Genomic DNA, 17,598 nt, shown 5'->3' with positions numbered 1-17,598 from the left:
AGGGCACTGCGGTGGGAGACCTGAGGGTCACCTGTACAGGTGTGCAGGGCCCAGTATAAAAGGCTGCCCACCATGCTTGTGCCTCACTCTGGCGTTACAATAAATGGGACGAAGGTCACAACAGCTCAAGTACAATACTAGTTCTCGTGGCGTCATTCGTAAGTGTATTGAAGACATAACACCTTGAATACGAGGACTAGATGGGAATCAGGGCGAAAACTCTCCACTGGCTGGAGTCACACCTAGCACAAAGGACGGTGGTTGTGGTGGCTGGAGGTCAATCATCACAGCCCCCGGGCATCGCTGTGTCCTGGGCGCAACCATCTTCAGGTGCTTCATCATAAGGTCAGAAGTGGGGATGTTCGCTGATGATTACACAGTGTTCAGTTCCATTCACAACTCCCCAGATAATGGAGCAGTCCGTGCCCCATGCAGCAAGACCTGGATGATATTCAGACTTGGGATGATAAGTGGCAAGTAACATTCACACCACACAAGTGCCAGGCAATGACTATCTCCAACAAGCGAGAGTCTGACCACTGTCCTTTGACATTCAACAGCATTACCATCGCCGAATCCCGCAACAACAACATCCTGGGGGTCACCATTGACCAGATACTTAACTGGGCCAGCCACATAAATACTGTGGCAACAAGAGCGGGTCAGAGGCTGGGTATTCTGCGGCGAGTGTCTCACCTCCTGACTCCCCAAAGCCTTGTCACCATCTACAAGGCACAAGTCAGGCGTGTGATGGAATACTCGCCACTTGGCTGGATGAGTGCAGCTCCAAGAAGCTCAACACCATCCAGGACAAAGCAGCCTGCTTGATTGGCACCCCCATCCACAACCTTCGACATTCACTCCCTCCACCACCGGCGCACCGTGGCTGCAGTGTGTACCATCTACAAGATGCACTGCAGCAACTTGCCAAGGCTTCTTCGGCAGCACCTCCCAAACCCACGACCTCTACCAATGAACTAATTTAAAAAAAAGCTATCTGGACACAGCAAGGCTGATTTTAATCATAGCCAGCTGGCATACACAGGGAGGTATGGCCTGAAATTGTTGTCAGATTATTTACTGTCCCCTTCATGTTGGTGCTCCAGCCTCTGCCATCTTGGCAGTAGTCTTTAGACTTATTTTTATTCGTTCCAGGATGTGGGCGTCACTGGAAAGGACGGCATTTATTGTCCATCCCTAAAGTTCCTTTGAGAAGGTGGTGGTGAGCCGCCTTCTTGAACCACTGCTCTTTGGTACAACTGAGTGTCTCGCTGGGCCATTTCCGAGGGCAGTTAAGAACCAACTACATTGCTGTGGGGTCTGGAGTCACATATCGGCCAGACCGGGTAAGGGCGGCAGATTTCCTTCCCTAAAGGACATTAATGAACCAGATGGGTATTTACAACAATCCAGTAGTTTCATGGTCACCATTACTGACACTAGCTTTCTATTCCAGATTTATTTAATTCACTGAATTTAATTAAACCCCCAGCTGCCGTGGTGGGATTTGAACTCTTGTCACTGGATCATTAGACGAGGCCTCTAGATTTCTGGTCCAGTAACATAACCACACGGCTACCATTCCCGGTAACTTTGCATTGGTTAACGAAGTAAAAGAGTTCTATTGGCGAGGGTAAATTGGAATAGAGAATACATATATTTACATATTTAAATTTATCGTGAGAATCAGGTATTTATGTCTGAAATTACAGTTCCTGCCAGCTGTGAGAGTGAGTGCCCATATCCAGCTGTAGAAAGATAACAAAGGTCTCTTAAAGGGATACATAGAATTAAAGCCTTCTCCTCATCTCTGCAAGTGAAGTCTCTTTAAGTACATGTAAACTAATGGAGGAGTGTGCTGTTTGGGACCGAGCCCTGGGACAAACACTATCAAACAGAATGCTGTGTTTGAAGACAGTCATTAAATCAACTGTGACTACAGGTTGGGGATACAGGGCGCTAGAATTTTGCAGACAGTGTTATCTTAAGCACTGGTGTGTAACCGAGAGCGGCAGGATGATAACTCAGCTGGTCTTATCACATGAGCCACTACAATAACAACCCCTTCTTGTAACACCGAACTGGTACTTCAGCACAGAAGCATCTGAGATCTCATGAATTATAATTGGGTTTTAAAGACATAAAGGTTTTTTTTTTAAATGCAAAAGCAGAATGCTGCAAATGCAGGGCACATTGGTCATCATCTGAGAGTGAGAGATAAGTTACCGTTCCAGTTGAACCCTTCATGAGCGATGGTTCTAAGGAAAGGTTGCATCCGAAGCATTAACCACATTATTTCTTTCGCATGCTGATTGACCCAAGCAACACTTCTGCATCTATCGTTTTTCATTTCAGATTTCCGGCATTCACAAACTTACTTTTTTTTTTAATCTCTTATGTTTGGAATGTAGCTGCAAAATTCAGTACACGCGTCGCGGAGGGCAGGACGCAACTGAGAAACAGTTCCTTTGATGAATGAAAGACTCAGCGGTATAATATTGGATTCTGATGGGCTAGAAATAACGCCCTCGGAACTTACGGTTGGGCTGATGGCAAACTGGCAGCATTCGCCGTCATTCTGCTTTTAAACTGACCGCAACCTCGCGCCACGCGGGGGCATGCGAGAATCCTGGTCGCTGTCTGTCGTTGACAGCTGCAAAACAGGCTGTGTTTCCCCCCGCCCCATCGCCTCACTGTCCCACCGCCCCCCCCCCCCCATCGCCCCACCACCCCCCTCTCCCCCCGCCCCACCACCATCCCACCGCCCCCCCCGCCCCACCACCCCCCTCTCCCCCCGCCCCACCGCCCCATGGCCCACAGAGCCAGCTGTAATGTATGCACCTGTGAGGATGCTCACAGGTTTGAAGAGCTGTTGCAGTCCCACGCTCCTGATCTTTGGGCACCCTGTGCGGAGGGGAGCGGGGCAGGTCGGAAGGCCTCCTGGTGGGACTGCTCCTGGGCATGGCCAAGGGGGCCATCAGCCGGTCCAGGCAGCGGGCGGTCGAGGGGGTCGTTCAGCCCGACTGCCTGCCTCTCTTCCGCGGTTACATCCGGGCCAGGGTATCCCTGGAGATGGAGCACGCGGTGTCCACCGGTACGTTCGCGGCCTTCCATGAGAGGTGGGCGCCGGAGGGACTGGAGTGCATCATCACCCCCGGCAACCAAATTTTCATTTGATATAATGTCCAAAATTTAATTTGTTTATTGTGTCGGTTTTAGTGCCCCCCCCCCCCTTTTAGCCAGGGGGCATGTGTATAATTTGTGTTTTGGTGCCCTCAAAAAAAACAAAAAAAAAGAAGGGGGCACTTGTTTGAAAGTTTTAGTGCCCCCCCCCTTTAATCAGGGGGCATTTGAGTTACCGATTTATGTTTTAACAGATTACAACAAAATAGTTGTAGAGCTGTTGAAGCACGCGGTGTCCACCGGTACGCTCGCGGCTTTCCGCGAGAGGTGGGCGCCGGAGGGACTGGAGTGCATCACAACCCCCGGCAACCAAATTTAAATTTGATTTAAGTTATGGCAAAAAGTTAATTGGTTTATTTGTTGATTTTAGTGCCCCCCGCCCCCCGTTAATAAGAGGGCATTGGATTTATGGTTTTACAAAAATAGTTGTAGAGCTGTTGACCACGCTCCTTCTCTTTGGGCACCCTGTGCAGAGGGAAGCGGGCAGGTCGGAAGGCTACCTATAGGACTGCTCCTGGGCCTGGCCAAGGTGGCCATCAGCTGGTCCAGGCAGCGGGTGGTCGAGGGGGTCGTTCGGCCCGACTGCCTGCCTCTCGTCCGCGGTTACATTCGAGCCAGGGTGTCCCTGGAGATGGAGCACATGGTGTCCACCAGTACATTCGCGGCCTTCCGCGAGAGGTGGGCACCGGAGGGACTGGAGTGCATCATCGCCCCAAAAAACAAATTTTAATTTGAACCATTATTGTAAATAGTTCATTTGTTTAATTTGTCGGTTTTAGTGCCCCTTTAATAAGGGGGCGCTTGATTATTGTTTCAACTGAAAATAGTTGTAGAGCTGTTGAGTTGGGAGTGGATTAGCCAGTCACATGACGTTCGGGGGATCCATATGAAACAAGTGCAACATTGCTTTCTGAACTCTGCTATTTGATGTCCAGGATGCGTCAATCATTGTGATGGTTTTCTAGAAGACCCAGTCGAAGCTGTAACGCTCGTTTACCTTGTTCTCGCCTTTAGTTATATGGAGAAGCCCATCGAACTGTGATCCGAGCATATTAGGTGCTTCAATGCGGCTGATCCCTTGCAGCTCATAGATGTAGATATCCACCTGAGGCAAAAATAGATGTTTTTAAAAGATTGATTGATCAATTAATTGATAGCAAATCTTCGGGGCAAAATTCCCCTGTTATGCACTTGCCATTAGTGCCTCTGGGGGGGGTGCTAATGGAGTGTTTTTTTCCCGGGGGGGAGTGGGGTGGTGCTACCAGCTCCCCCAAATTGCCTGGGAGTTAGCGGAGGCCCGAATCCGGTAGTGCCGTGGCCCGGTGATAGCGCCCCGATGATAATTCCCCGGTGACAGCGCCCCGATGATAATTCCCCGGTAATATCGCCCCGGTGCTAGTTCCCCGGTGATAACGCCCCGGTGCTAGTTCCCCGGTGCTAGTTCCCCGGTGATAGTTCCCCGGTGATAACGCCCCGGTGATAGTTCCCCGGTGATAGTTCCCCAGTGATAGTTCCCCGGTGATAGTTCCACAGTGATAATGCCCCGGTGCTAGTTCCCCGGTGATAGTTCCCCGGTGATAACACCCCGGTGATAGTTCCCCAGTGATAGTTCCCCGGTGATAGTTCCCCGGTGATAACACCCCGGTGATAGTTCCCCGGTGATAGTTCCCCGGTGATAACGCCCCGGTGATAGTTCCCCGGTGATAACGCCCCGGTGATAACGCCCCGGTGCTAGTTCCCCGGTGATAGTTCCCCGGTGATAACACCCCGTTGATAGTTCCCCAGTGATAGTTCCCCGATGATAGTTCCCCAGTGATAGTTCCACGGTGATAGTTCCCCGGTGATAGTTCCCCGGTGATAACGCCCCGGTGATAACGCCCCGGTGATAGTTCCCCGGTGATAGTTCCCCGGTGATAGTTCCCCGGTGATAACGCCCCGATGCTAGTCCCCCGGTGATAATGCCCCGGTGATAGTTCCCCGGTGATAACGCCCCGGTGCTAGTTCCCCGGTGATAGTTCCCCGGTGATAACGCCCCGGTGATAGTTCCCTGGTGATAGCGCCCCGGTGGTAGTTCCCTGGTGATAACGCCCCGGTGATAGTTCCCCGGTGATAGTTCCCCAGTGATAGTTCCCCGGTGATAACGCCCCGGTGATAGTTCCCCGGTGATAGTTCCCCGGTGATAGTTCCCCGATGATAATTCCCCGGTGATAACGCCCCGGTGATAGTTCCCCAGTGATAGCGTCCCGGTGATAGCTCCCCGGTGATAGTTCCCCGGTGATAACGCCCCGGTGATAGTTCCCCGGTGATAGTTCCCCAGTGATAGTTCCCCGGTGATAACGCCCCGGTGATAGTTCCCCAGTGATAGTTCCCCGGTGATAGTTCCCCGGTGATAACGCCCCGGTGATAGTTCCCCGATGATAATTCCCCGGTGATAACGCCCCGGTGATAACGTCCCGGTGATAGTTCCACGGTGATAGTGCCTGCATGGAAATAGGTTTCAGTGCGATGCAGGCTTCGATTAAATAGGATTACATCGGATATACGCACAGAAACAGGCCATTGGGCCCAACCAGTCCAAGCCGGCATTTATGCTCCACTTGAGCCTCCTCCCATCTTTGGTATGCTCTTCCCCACAAGTGGAACATTCTCTGTGTCTACTCCATCAATGAGGAGAGATTGGGTCGACTAGGCCTGTATTCACTAGAGTTTAGAAGAATGAGAGGGGATCTCATTGAAATGTGTAAAATTCTGACGGGGTTGGACAGACTAGATGCGGGGAGGATGTTTCCCCTGGCTGGGAAGTCTAGAACAAGGGAGTCAGTCTCAGGATACGGGGTAGGAAATTTAGGACCGAGATAAGGAGAAATTTCTTCACTCTGAGAATTCTTCACCACAGAAGGCTGTGGAGGCCAAGTCACTGACTATATTTAAAAAGGAGATAGAAAGATTTCTAGACACAAAAGACATCATGAGGTATGGGGAAAAAGCGGGAATATGGTGTTGAGATAGAGGATCAGCCATGATCATATTGAATGGCGGTGTGGGCTCGAAGGGCCGAATGGCCTACTACTGCTCCTATTTTCTATGTTTCTAAAGCATTTCATGATTTTAAAGACCTCAGCCGTCTCTTTTCAAGACCCAACCCGTTCATCCTTTCCTGATAGATATACCCCTCGCATTTCTGGTATCATCCTTGTAAATCTTTCTGTACCCTCTTCAGTGTCTTTATATCTTTTTTTATAATATGGTGACCAGAATTGTATACAGTGCTCCAATTGTGGTCCAACCAACGTTTGATGCAAGATTAGCACAACTTCTCTACTTCTCAATTCTGTCCCTCTAGAAATATTTCTTGACCGCTACCGTGGACGCAATTTTCAAACACTATGGGCCTGAATTCGCGGCACCCCACGGGTGTGTACAAGGTGTGCACGCTCCCGTAGGGGCCCAGCAAGTTCCGGGTTTAGTCATGTGCAAGGTGCAAGGCCAGCTTTTATCAGCGTAAGACTTTTAAAGTCCAGAAAAATAACTAAAAAGAAAGAATTTAAACATTTAAAATCCTGTTAAACAATTTATTTTTAGACCCTTTAAAATATGTAAATATATTTTTCAAAACATTTAATTTTTGTTTTAATGAATTAATTAAATGCCATTGTGATTAATTTGAAATATGTGATGTTTTTTTTAAATATTTATTTTCAATGTTTGTGAGTTTTGGGCTAGTCCCATTCATACTTATGGTGATTCTGTAGGAGCCACCATAAGTATGAATGGGGATCCTCCGACTCTGATAGGTTGGGCCAGCTCCCGTGATCCCAGTGATGCATAGGAAACCCATACCCTCCTGGGATACATGTGGGTTTACACAGGCTTTCGGGTCGAGGCCCAGGACCGCAGGTCTCCGAACCTCCGAGACCACCAGGTACTTTCGCAGAAATGTTTGCGGCCATGGGAAGCCTCCGACCTCAAATTCTGGGCCAGTATAAGTTGCGTGTACCATTAAAAGACAGCTTCAGACTAGAAATGGGCCTGAGAAACATGTAATGAAACTCTTTTGAGTTTATCTGTGAAAACATAAAACATTAAACGGTGCCACCCGACCTGGGTGACACTCCAGACATTTACAAGGCCCTTTTTTTTTCCCCCTTTTTTTTTTTTTTTTGTTTTTTTTTGGGCACTAAAATCACAATTTTTCCCCAGTGCCCCCTATAAAAGGGAAGGGGACACTAAAAGCACCGGCAATTAAAACAAATTAACTTTAAAACGTAAAATCAAATTAAAATTTGGTTGCCGGGCGTGATGATGCACTCCAGTCCCTCCGGTGCCCACCTCTCGCGGAAGGCCGCGAGCGTACCGGTGGACACCGCGTGCTCCACCTCCAAGGACACCCTGGACCGGATGTAAGAGCGGAAGAGAGGCAGGCAGTCAGGTTGAACGACCCCCTCGACCGCCCGCTGCCTGGACCGGCTGATGGCACCCTTGGCCGTGCCCAGGAGCAGTCCTACGAGGAGGCCTTCGGACCTACCCGCTCCCCTCCGCACAGGGTGCCCAAAGATCAGGAGAGTGGGACTGAAGTGCAGCCAGAATTTCAGGAGCAGCCCCTTCAAATAATGGAACAGGGGCTGCAACCTCGTGCACTCCATAAAAACATGGAACACGGACTCCTCCAGACCGCAGAAATTGCAGGCGGCCTGGGAGTCCGTGAACCGGCTTAAAAATTTGTTGCACGGCACTGCTCCGTGCACCACCCTCCAGGCCAAGTCCCCGATGAATAGTGGGAGGACCCCTGCGTAGAGTGCCCTCCATCGGGGACCCCCGCCTCCTCCGGACGGCAAGATGGTACGCCATGGCGTGTCCGGACGGCCGGCGAGGATGGCAAAGTTGAGGGTGTGCAGGAGCAGCCCGTACAGGAAACCCCTCCGCGCGGAACTGAAAGGCACGGAGGGGATTTCCCCGAGGCGGCTCAAGTTGTGAGGCGCCGGCCCCCGAGGGAGGTTCCGGAGTTTGGCGCCGATGAGGAATTCCGTCCGGACGGGGGTCAGTTCGGACGGGATCTCCCCATGTGCTTGAGCCTCCTCGATGCACCTAACGGAGTCAGGGCCCAGAGCTGTTTTTAGCGACTCGATGGCATCGGCCGCGTGGCGGACGTTGGCAGAGTTTAGGCGCCGCGCCAGCGTGTCTGGCGCCATCCAGCCCGCTCCTCCGCCATCGAGCAGGTCCCTGACCCTGGTCACCTCACCAGCCACAGCCCTCTCCTCCGACCGCCACATAAAGCCTCGGCCGTGGAGGTACGGATTCCCGAGCAGCGGTTCCTGCAGGACGGCCGCCACTCCAGCCGGCGGAGAGCTGCGCTTGGTGGAGACTTTGTTCCAGACCCTGATGAGTTCCCTGTAAAAGACAGGCAGCTCCCGGAGGGCGGTCCTGGCACCCCCCAAGTTCACAAACAGGAGCTGCGTGTCATAATTGAGGTCGAGCTGCTGGCGGAAGAAATACCTCGCCAGAGCGCACCACCTAGGAGGGGGCTCGACGTAAAGGTATCTCTGCAGGGTCTGAAGACGGAAAGTCGCGAGCTGGGCGCTGACGCACACCAACGACTGACCGCCCTCCTCAAGCGGGAGACTCAAGACCGCGGCAGAGACCCAGTGCTTCCTGTTGTTCCAGAAGAAGTCCACCAGCTTCTTCTGTATCTTGGCGACAAACGCAGGGGGAGGGGTCAAAGTGACCAGCCGGTACCACAGCATTGCGGCCACCAGCTGGTTTATGACTAGCGCTCGACCCCTGTAGGACAGCACTCGGAGCAGTCCTGTCCAGCGCCCTAGGCGAGCGGCGACCTTGGCCTCCAGCTCCTGCCAGTTCGCCGGCCAGGCTCCCTCGTCGGGGCTAAGGTAGACTCCCAGATAGAGGAGATGGGTCGTGCTCCAGGCAAAAGGCCTGAGCTCCTCCGGCAGGGAGTCCACCCGCCACTGACCCACCAGGAGTCCGGAACATTTCTCCCAGTTGATCCTGGCGGAGGACGCGGCCGAGTAAATCTCCTGGCACTCACGCATCCTCCGCAGGTCAGCGGGATCCTCTACCGCGAGGAGCACGTCATCGGCGTAAGCCGAGAGGACGACCTCCACGCCCGGCCCTTGCAGAGCCAGTCCCGTCAACCTCGTCCGCAAGAGGCGCAGGAAAGGCTCCACGCAAACGGCATATAACTGGCCGGACATGGGGCATCCCTGGCGCACCCCTCTCCTAAAGCGAAGGGGCGCCGTCAAGGACCCGTTAACCTTAATCAGACACTCCGCGGCGGCGTACAAAAGTCGGATCCGGGCGACGAAATGCGTCCCGAACCCGAAAGCGCGCAGAGTTCCGAGCAGATAGTCGTGATCCACCCTGTCGAACGCCTTCTCTTGGTCGAGGGATAGGAAGGCGACCGACCGACCAGCCTCCTGGGAACAATGGATGAGGTCCCGGACCAGATGGATGTTGTCGTGGATTGTCCGGCCCGGGACCGTGTATGACTGGTCGGGGTGGATCATGTGGTCCAGCACGGCACCAAGGCGAGCAGACATCGCCCTGGCGAAGATTTTGTAGTCCGTGCTGAGGAGGGAGACCGGGCGCCAGTTCTTAAGGAGGCGGAGATCGCCCTTCTTAGGCAGCAGGACGATGACTGCCCTGCGCCAAGAGAGGGGCATCTCCCCGGTCGCCAGACTTTCCCCCAGGACCCGCGCGTAGTCGCTCCCCAGGACGTCCCAGAACGCCCTGTGGAACTCCACGGTCAGCCCGTCCAGCCCCGGGGATTTTCCCCTCGAGAGCCGGGCGAGGGCACCGGTCAGCTCCGCCAGGCTTAGCGGAGCTTCCAGATTTTCGGCGCCCTCCGGGCCGACCTTCGGCAGGTCCTCCCACAAAACTCTACGCGCTTCCTCGCTGGACGGATCCGGAGAGAACAGAGCCCCGTAATATTCACGGACCCTGTTGTTGACGCCCTCGAAACATGTAATGAACTGGGGGTGGGCCAAAACAGCTGGGGATAATTAAGGTCAGTGACATGCACTTTATACCTACTTATATACAATCATGGAAAAATTCTTACAACACTCCCACAATACTTGGAAACGAAAATAAAATGTAACTTATTCAATCACTGTGATTCAGAGACCACGATCATATGCTGTGCGCTACATTGGAGAGAACATTATTATCTTCTGAGGCCAACTGCATTAAAATAGCAACTTTCACAGAGGCGTCATCAGAGAAATAGAAGCTGAGCCAGTGAAAGGGGGTATGAGGCAAGGTGGACACAAGCTGGTTCAAAGTGGTGGGTGTTAAAAGAGGTTCTGAAAGGAGGAGACGGAGGTGAGAAGGAAATCCCGGACATGGAATTCAAATGGGAGATAATAGCTGCCACCCAGCTAGAGTGAGACCCATAGACTGCACAAGGCTGCATGAAGGATTATCGGACGTACCTGGAGTTGTTTCACCAAGTTGCCTGGGTGGAGTATAACTATCTGCTCATAAAGCCCCAGTCGTCGTTGCAACAGTTCTTGGCAGTGCAGTTCGAAGCTAATTTTGCTCCCTCCGGGTACATTCACCTCAGCTTTAAAATGCTCCATCTCGCGGGCAGATGTCCTAAACGTGCAAAGCACCAATACATTACTGAACAGGCATTTCTTTTTGGCAGCCGAGTATCTTATTGGGCAACTAACGCTATTAAATACAGATAAGAAGGCAATCGTTCTGTGGTTGGGTTTGGAAACTGACATCCTTCCAGATGCTGAACCCACAGCCCCCTTGGCCTCCACTTCACCACTTAACCAACGGAGTGATCCAGTGCTTAAACCTCCGTGCGGCAGCAATCGCACTAGTATACTCCGTCAGTGTTCTCGATCAGGCCAACATCCCCAGCATCGAAGCACTGACCACACTCGACCAGCTCCGCTGGGTGGGCCACATTGTACGCATGCCAGACGCGAGACTCCCAAAGCAAGCGCTCCGCTCAGAACTCCTACACAGCAAGCGAGCCCCAGGTGGGCAGAGGAAACGTTTCAAGGACACCCTCAAAGCCTCCCTGATAAAGTGCAACATCCCCACCGACACCTGGGAGTCCCTGGCCAAAGACCTCCCTAAGTGGAGGAAGAGCGTCCGGGAGGGCGCTGAGCACCTCGAGTCTCGTTGCCGAGAGCATGCAGAAAGTAAGCAAGTCTTCCTCGATTTCGAGGGACTGCCTATGATGCTGATGATGTATTCTACAGCGGAGTACTGCTCTCCGGCATGGCTATCGAGCCCGCATGTCAAATCTGTTGATGTCCAGCTGAATTCTACTCTGAGAATTATCATCGGTACGCTTTTATCGACACCAATCCCTTGGCTGCCCGTACTTGCAAACATCGCCCCACCACACCTTGCCGCGAATATGCCGTCTCCAGAGAATACAACCCGCTACACCAGCAAAGACATGCCGATCCAGGCCGACTTGAACAACCTACCACCAACCCATCTCAAATCTAAAAGGCCATTTTGGACCATCGCCCTAGCCCTTCAGCGATCTCCCCATAGCCTTGATGACCGATGGCGAAATGCTTGGAAGAACTATGACCAGCTGTTTACATTGTACATTAATGATTTAGACGAGGGGATTAAATGTAGTATCTCCAAATTTGCGGATGACACTAAGTTGGGTGGCAGTGTGAGCTGCGAGGAGGATGCTATGGGGCTGCAGAGTGACTTGGATAGGTTAGGTGAGTGGGCAAATGCATGGCAGATGAAGTATAATGTGGATAAATGTGAGGTTATCCACTTTGGTGGTAAAAACAGAGAGACAGACTATTATCTGAATGGTGACAGATTAGGAAAAGGGGAGGTGCAACGAGACCTGGGTGTCATAATACATCAGTCTTTGAAGGTTGGCATGCAGGTACAGCAGGCGGTTAAGAAAGCAAATGGCATGTTGGCCTTCATAGCAAGGGGATTTGAGTACAGGGGCAGGGAGGTGTTACTACAGTTGTACAGGGCCTTGGTGAGGCCACACCTGGAGTATTGTGTACAGTTTTGGTCTCCTAACTTGAGGAAGGACATTCGTGCTATTGAGGGAGTGCAGCGAAGGTTCACCAGACTGATTCCTGGGATGGCAGGACTGACATATCAAGAAAGACTGAATCAACTGGGCTTGTATTCATTGGAGTTCAGAAGAATGAAAGGGGATCTCATAGAAACGTTTAAAATTCTGATGGGTTTAGACAGGTTAGATGCAGGAAGAATGTTCCCAATGTTGGGGAAGTTCAGAACCAGGGGTCACAGTCTAAGGATAAGGGGTAAGCCATTTAGGACCGAGATGAGGAGAAACTTCTTCACCCAGAGAGTGGTGAACCTGTGGAATTCTCTACCACAGAAAGTTGTTGTGGCCAATTCATTAAATATATTCAAAAAGGAGTTAGATGTAGTCCTTACTACTAGGGGGCTCAAGGGGTATGGCGAGAAAGCAGGAATGGGGTACTGAAGTTGCATGTTCAGCCATGAACTCATTGAATGGCGGTGCAGGCTCGAAGGGCCGAATGGCCTACTCCTGCACCTATTTTCTATGTTTCTATGTTTCTATACGGAATGGATTCCTTGTAGAGTAGAAAAGTAGGGAAGTCCTGCTACAACTGTACAGGGAGACCACACCTGCTGTACTCTGCACAGTTTTGGTCTCCTTATTTAAGGAGGGATATACTTGCATTGGAGGCAGTTCAGAGAAGGTTTACAAGGTTGATTCCTGAGATGAGGGGGTTGTCATATGAAGAAAGGTTGAGCAGGTTGGGCCTGTACTCATTGGAATTTAGAAGACTGAGAGGTGATCTTATTGAAACGCATAAGATTCTGAGGGGGTTTGACAGGGTAGATGCAGAGAGGATGTTTCCCCTCATGGGGGAATCTAGAACTAGGGGACATAGTTTCAGAATAAGGGGCCACCCATTTAAGACGGAGATGAGGAGAAATTTCTTCTCTCAGAGGATCATGAATCTTTGGAATTCTCTGCCCCAGAGAGTTGTGGAGGTTGGGTCATTGAATATATTTAAGGAGTGAAGGGTTATGGGGAGCGGGCCGGGAAGTGGAGTTGAGGCCAAGATCTTATTGAATGACGGAGCAGGCTCGAGGGGCCAAATGGCCTACTCCTGCTCCTATTTCTTATGTTCTTATGACTCCCACAGTACAACCTGAAGGATCAAACCTTCCTCGCAAACAGTGGACAACCATCAACTGCCTCAGAACCGGTCACGGTCGATGCCGCCACCTTCTCCATAGGTGGTAGATTAAAGCATGCCCATCGTGCGACTGTGGAGCTCCTAATCAGACCCTGGAGCACATCATTGAACACTGCCCTCAGAGGGAATTCACAGGCAGCCTACAAGATATCCCCACTGTTACACCGGGAGCTTTCGCCTGGATATCCGACTTAGATATTGACATTTGATTTGGTTTGCTACCATCATACGAGAAAAGAAAGGTACTCAATCAGGGTATGTCATACAGACAAAAACAGGAACACCAAGAGAAAGCTTCACCTGATAATCCCAGCAGCCTTCCCCTTGGCTCTTGCTTGTGCATAAAGACTTCTGGCTACATTCTTTTCCTGCACGGATCCAACAAATGTTATATCGTTCACAGTCCTGTGTGGAAGATGAAAAGCAGATCAATTAAATCTGTCGCATTAATAATGCAGGTTTCTTGTGCACTTTATTATCTAATGTTCTTCTCCCATTTGCCCTGTTTTGACCCTGAAATGAGCTTTCAACCACATATCCGTAGCATAACAAAGACCGCCTATTTCCACCTCTGTAATATCGCCTGTCTCCGCCCTTGCCTCAGCTCATTTGCTACCGAACCCCTCGTTCGTGCCTTTGTTACCTCTAGACTTGATTGCTCCAACGCACTCCTGGCCAGCCTCCCACATTCTAACCGAAGTAAACTAGAGGTGATCCAAAACTCGGCTGCCCGTGTCCTAACTCGCACCAAGTCCCGTTCACCCATCACCCCCTGTGCTCGCTGCCCTACATTGGCTTCCGGTTAAGCAAAGCCTCGATTAAAAAATTCTCATCCTTTTTTTCAAATCCCTCCATGGCCCTCGCCCCCTCCCTATCTCTGTAATCTCCTCCAGCCCCACATCCCCCCGAGATGTCTGCGCTCCTTTATTTCTGCCCTCTTGAGCATCCCTGATTATAATCGCTCAACCATCGGTGGCCGTGCCTTCAGCTGCCTGGGCCCCAAGCTCTGGAACTCCCTGCCTAAACCTCTCCACCTCTCTACCTCTCTTTCCTCCTTCAAGCCGCTCCTTAAAGCATACCTCTTTGTCCAAGCTTTTGGTCACCTGCGCCAATTTCTAATTATGCGTCTCGGTATCAAATTTTTATCGCATAATACTCCTGTGAAGCGCCTTGGGACGTTTCACGATGTTAAAGGAGCTATATAAATACACGTTGTGGTTTTTGTTGTTGTAACTTTCTTCTGCCATTTTTCCTGTTTCATAGTTTCCTTGAATCCTGCAGCTTCCTGGACCGAGGGGACTGGCTGGAGACTTGCTCTCTGGCCTGTGCTGCTTTCTGCGAAGTACATGACAGAAGTCTAGATTTATTTTCCTCAACTTTCTTCCACCTTCTCCTGAAGGGTCTGGCTTCTCACTGGAGTTCATGTCCACAGGTACCGGGTGCCATCCAGTACTTTGCCAAGGTGGTCATTGCTTGTGTGCAAGCAGGGGGCACAGTCTGAGGAAAAGGGGGTCGGCCATTTCAGAGAAAAGGAGGAAGTTCTTCACTCAGAGGGTTGTGAGCCTTTGGAACTCTCTACCCCAAAGGGCTGTGGATACTCAGTCATTGAATATATCCAAGGTGGAGATCAATAGATTTTTAGACTCTACAGGAATCAAAGAATATGGGGATTGGGCGGGAAAGTGGAGTTGAGATCGAAGATCAGCCATGATCTTATTGAATGGTGGCGCAGACTCGAGGGGCCTTATGGCCTACACCTAATTCTTATGTTCTGATTTTCTTAACAGTGAGTGTGACCATGTTATTCAACCTTAGAGGGCCATCACAACCAAACAGAATCCTGTCTCTGTCCAATGTATACACACAATGCCCACAAAGGTCACTGTATGATAGCCAAGAATGAGAAGGAACCCTGGCTACTTTGCCCCCTCATTCTCCCAGGGGTTCAGAGGTCAATCGTGATGTTCCTACACCTCAAACCTGGGACTTTCTGCTTGGCATGGTTCAATCCCATAGCAACACTTCATTTGCCCGTGAAGCCTCGGGGGGAAATGGTCCTCCTGTTAACATCTCTTCCTGTGGGAAGTACCTGGTTTGTGATCAGCACCCTTCCGTAGCAACACAGCTCAAAGTGGGAACTCAGGGGGTGGCAAAGCACGGATGTAAATCTATACATGGCCCAAGCAGCTTGGATCATGATTGGTTTGTGCACGAGCAGGTTGTCCTTGATAAGCAGTTGCCCCATTTGTCTGACAAGGTGCAATTAGCACAGAAACTTAAAACGTAAGCACTAGTTTCAGCTGTCGAGGATTGGCAGCATCACCTGTAGATGCAGAATGGCTACAGCTGCAGCTTATACTCTACAATAACAACACTTTATATTTATAGAGCGCTTTGAACATGGTAAAACATCCCAACCACTTCACAGGAGTGTTATCAAACAAAATTTGACATCGAGCCACTAACAACAACAACAACAACTTGTATTTATGTTATGTACTGACTCCCACAGCTACCTGGACTACACGTCCTCCCAACCCGCATCCTGTAAGGACTCCATTCCATTCTCCCAGTTTCTCCGTCTCCATCGCAACTGCTCTGACGACGCCACCTTTCACACTAGTGCCTCTGACATGTCTTCCTTTTTCCTCAACAGAGGATTCCCCTCCGCCGTGATTGACATGACCCTCGACCGTGTCCGTTCTATTTCCCGCACCGCTGCTCTCACCCCTTCCCCTCCCTCTCAGAACCATGACAGGGTTCACCTTGTCCTCACCTTTCACCCCACCAGCCTCCACGTTCAACGGATCATCCTCCGCCATTTCCGCCACCTCCAGCGTGATCCCACCACCAATCACATCTTCCCCTCCCCTCCCCTCTCAACGTTCCGCAGGGACCGCTCCCTCCGCGACACCCTGGTCCATTCCGCAGTCACCGCCAGCACCCCCTCCCCTTCCCACGGTACCTTCCCATGCAAGCGCAGGAGATGCAACACCTGCCCTTTTACCCCCTCCCTTCCCACTGTCCAGGGCCCCAAATACTCCTTCCGGGTGAAACAGCGATTTACTTGTACTTCTTTCAATTCAGTATACTGTATTCGCTGCTCACGATGTGGTCTCCTCTACATTGGGGGGACCAAGTGTAGATTGGGTGACCGCTTTGCGGAACACCTCCGTTCAGTCCGCAAGTGTGACCCTGAGCTTCCGGTCGCCTGTCACTTTAATTCTCCATTCCACTCCCACTCTGACCTCTCCGTCCTCGGCCTCCTGCACTGTTCCACTGAAGCTCAACGTAAGCTCGAGGAACAGCACCTCATCTTTCGTTTATGCACTTTACAGCCTTCTGGACTCAACATCGAGTTCAACAATTTCAGAGCGTAACCCCTGCCAATCATTGGCTCCCTTCCCCCACCCCCCCTCCTGCCCCCCCTCCCCCCCCGCCAGAGCCTGTTTTTTTCTTTTTCTCTCCTTGTCTCTAATGGTCATTATCCCACAATTCACACCCTATCTTGACTAATGTTTTTCTAACTCCTGGCATTACCATTTGAATTTGAGTCATCATCCCTTTTGTCTCTCTAATCTCTCCTGCCTTCCACCCTATCACAGACCTTCCCTTTTGTTCTTTCTTCCCCTCCCCCTTTCAGTGCTGGTTAAGAATGTTCTTTTCGAACATTCGCCAGTTCTGACAAAGGGTCATCGACCTGAAACGTTAACTCTGTTTCTCTCCACAGATGCTGCCTGACCCGCTGAGATTGCCAGCATTTTCTGTTTTTATTCCCGATTCCAGCATCTGTAGTATTTTGCTTTTGTGAACTTGTACTTATATAGCGCCTTTAACGTAATAAAACGTCCCAAGACGCTTCACAGAAGTATTATGCGATAAAAATTTGACACCGACCTGCATAAGTAGAAATTAGCGCAGGTGACCAAAAACCTGGTCAAAGAGGTAGGTTTTAAGAACACAAAAGTCAGCTAGATCCCATAATAGCAAAACGATAAGAACATAAGAACATAAGAAATAGGAACAGGAGTAGGCTATACGGCCCCTCGAGCCTGCTCCGCCATTCAATACGATCATCGCTGATCTGATCATGGACAGCTCCACTTCCCCGCCCACTCCCCATAATCCCTTATCGTTTAAGAAACTGTCTATTTCTGTCTTAAATTTATTTAATGTCCCAGCTTCCACA

At 50.9% G+C, this 17,598-nt stretch overlaps 1 protein-coding gene across 1 annotated transcript in view; it reads right to left on the bottom strand.

The window, feature by feature from the left end:
* The window catches only part of itih2 (inter-alpha-trypsin inhibitor heavy chain 2), an 81,460-nt gene that overhangs the window by 44,533 nt on the left and 19,329 nt on the right, over positions 1-17,598 (bottom strand). Inside the window, exons 5-7 of the mRNA XM_070898377.1 lie at positions 13,710-13,814; positions 10,632-10,794; positions 4,181-4,288 (exon numbers count right to left, since the gene is read on the bottom strand). Coding sequence (XP_070754478.1) covers positions 4,181-4,288; positions 10,632-10,794; positions 13,710-13,814 — 376 coding nt within the window. The remainder of the gene's footprint in view (positions 1-4,180; positions 4,289-10,631; positions 10,795-13,709; positions 13,815-17,598) is intronic.

This window comes from Pristiophorus japonicus, chromosome 13 (assembly GCF_044704955.1).
Source record: "Pristiophorus japonicus isolate sPriJap1 chromosome 13, sPriJap1.hap1, whole genome shotgun sequence".
Taxonomy (NCBI): domain Eukaryota; kingdom Metazoa; phylum Chordata; class Chondrichthyes; family Pristiophoridae; genus Pristiophorus; species Pristiophorus japonicus.
The sequence above is the reverse complement of the archived record's forward strand: the minus strand, read 5'-3'. Positions and strand labels throughout refer to the sequence as shown.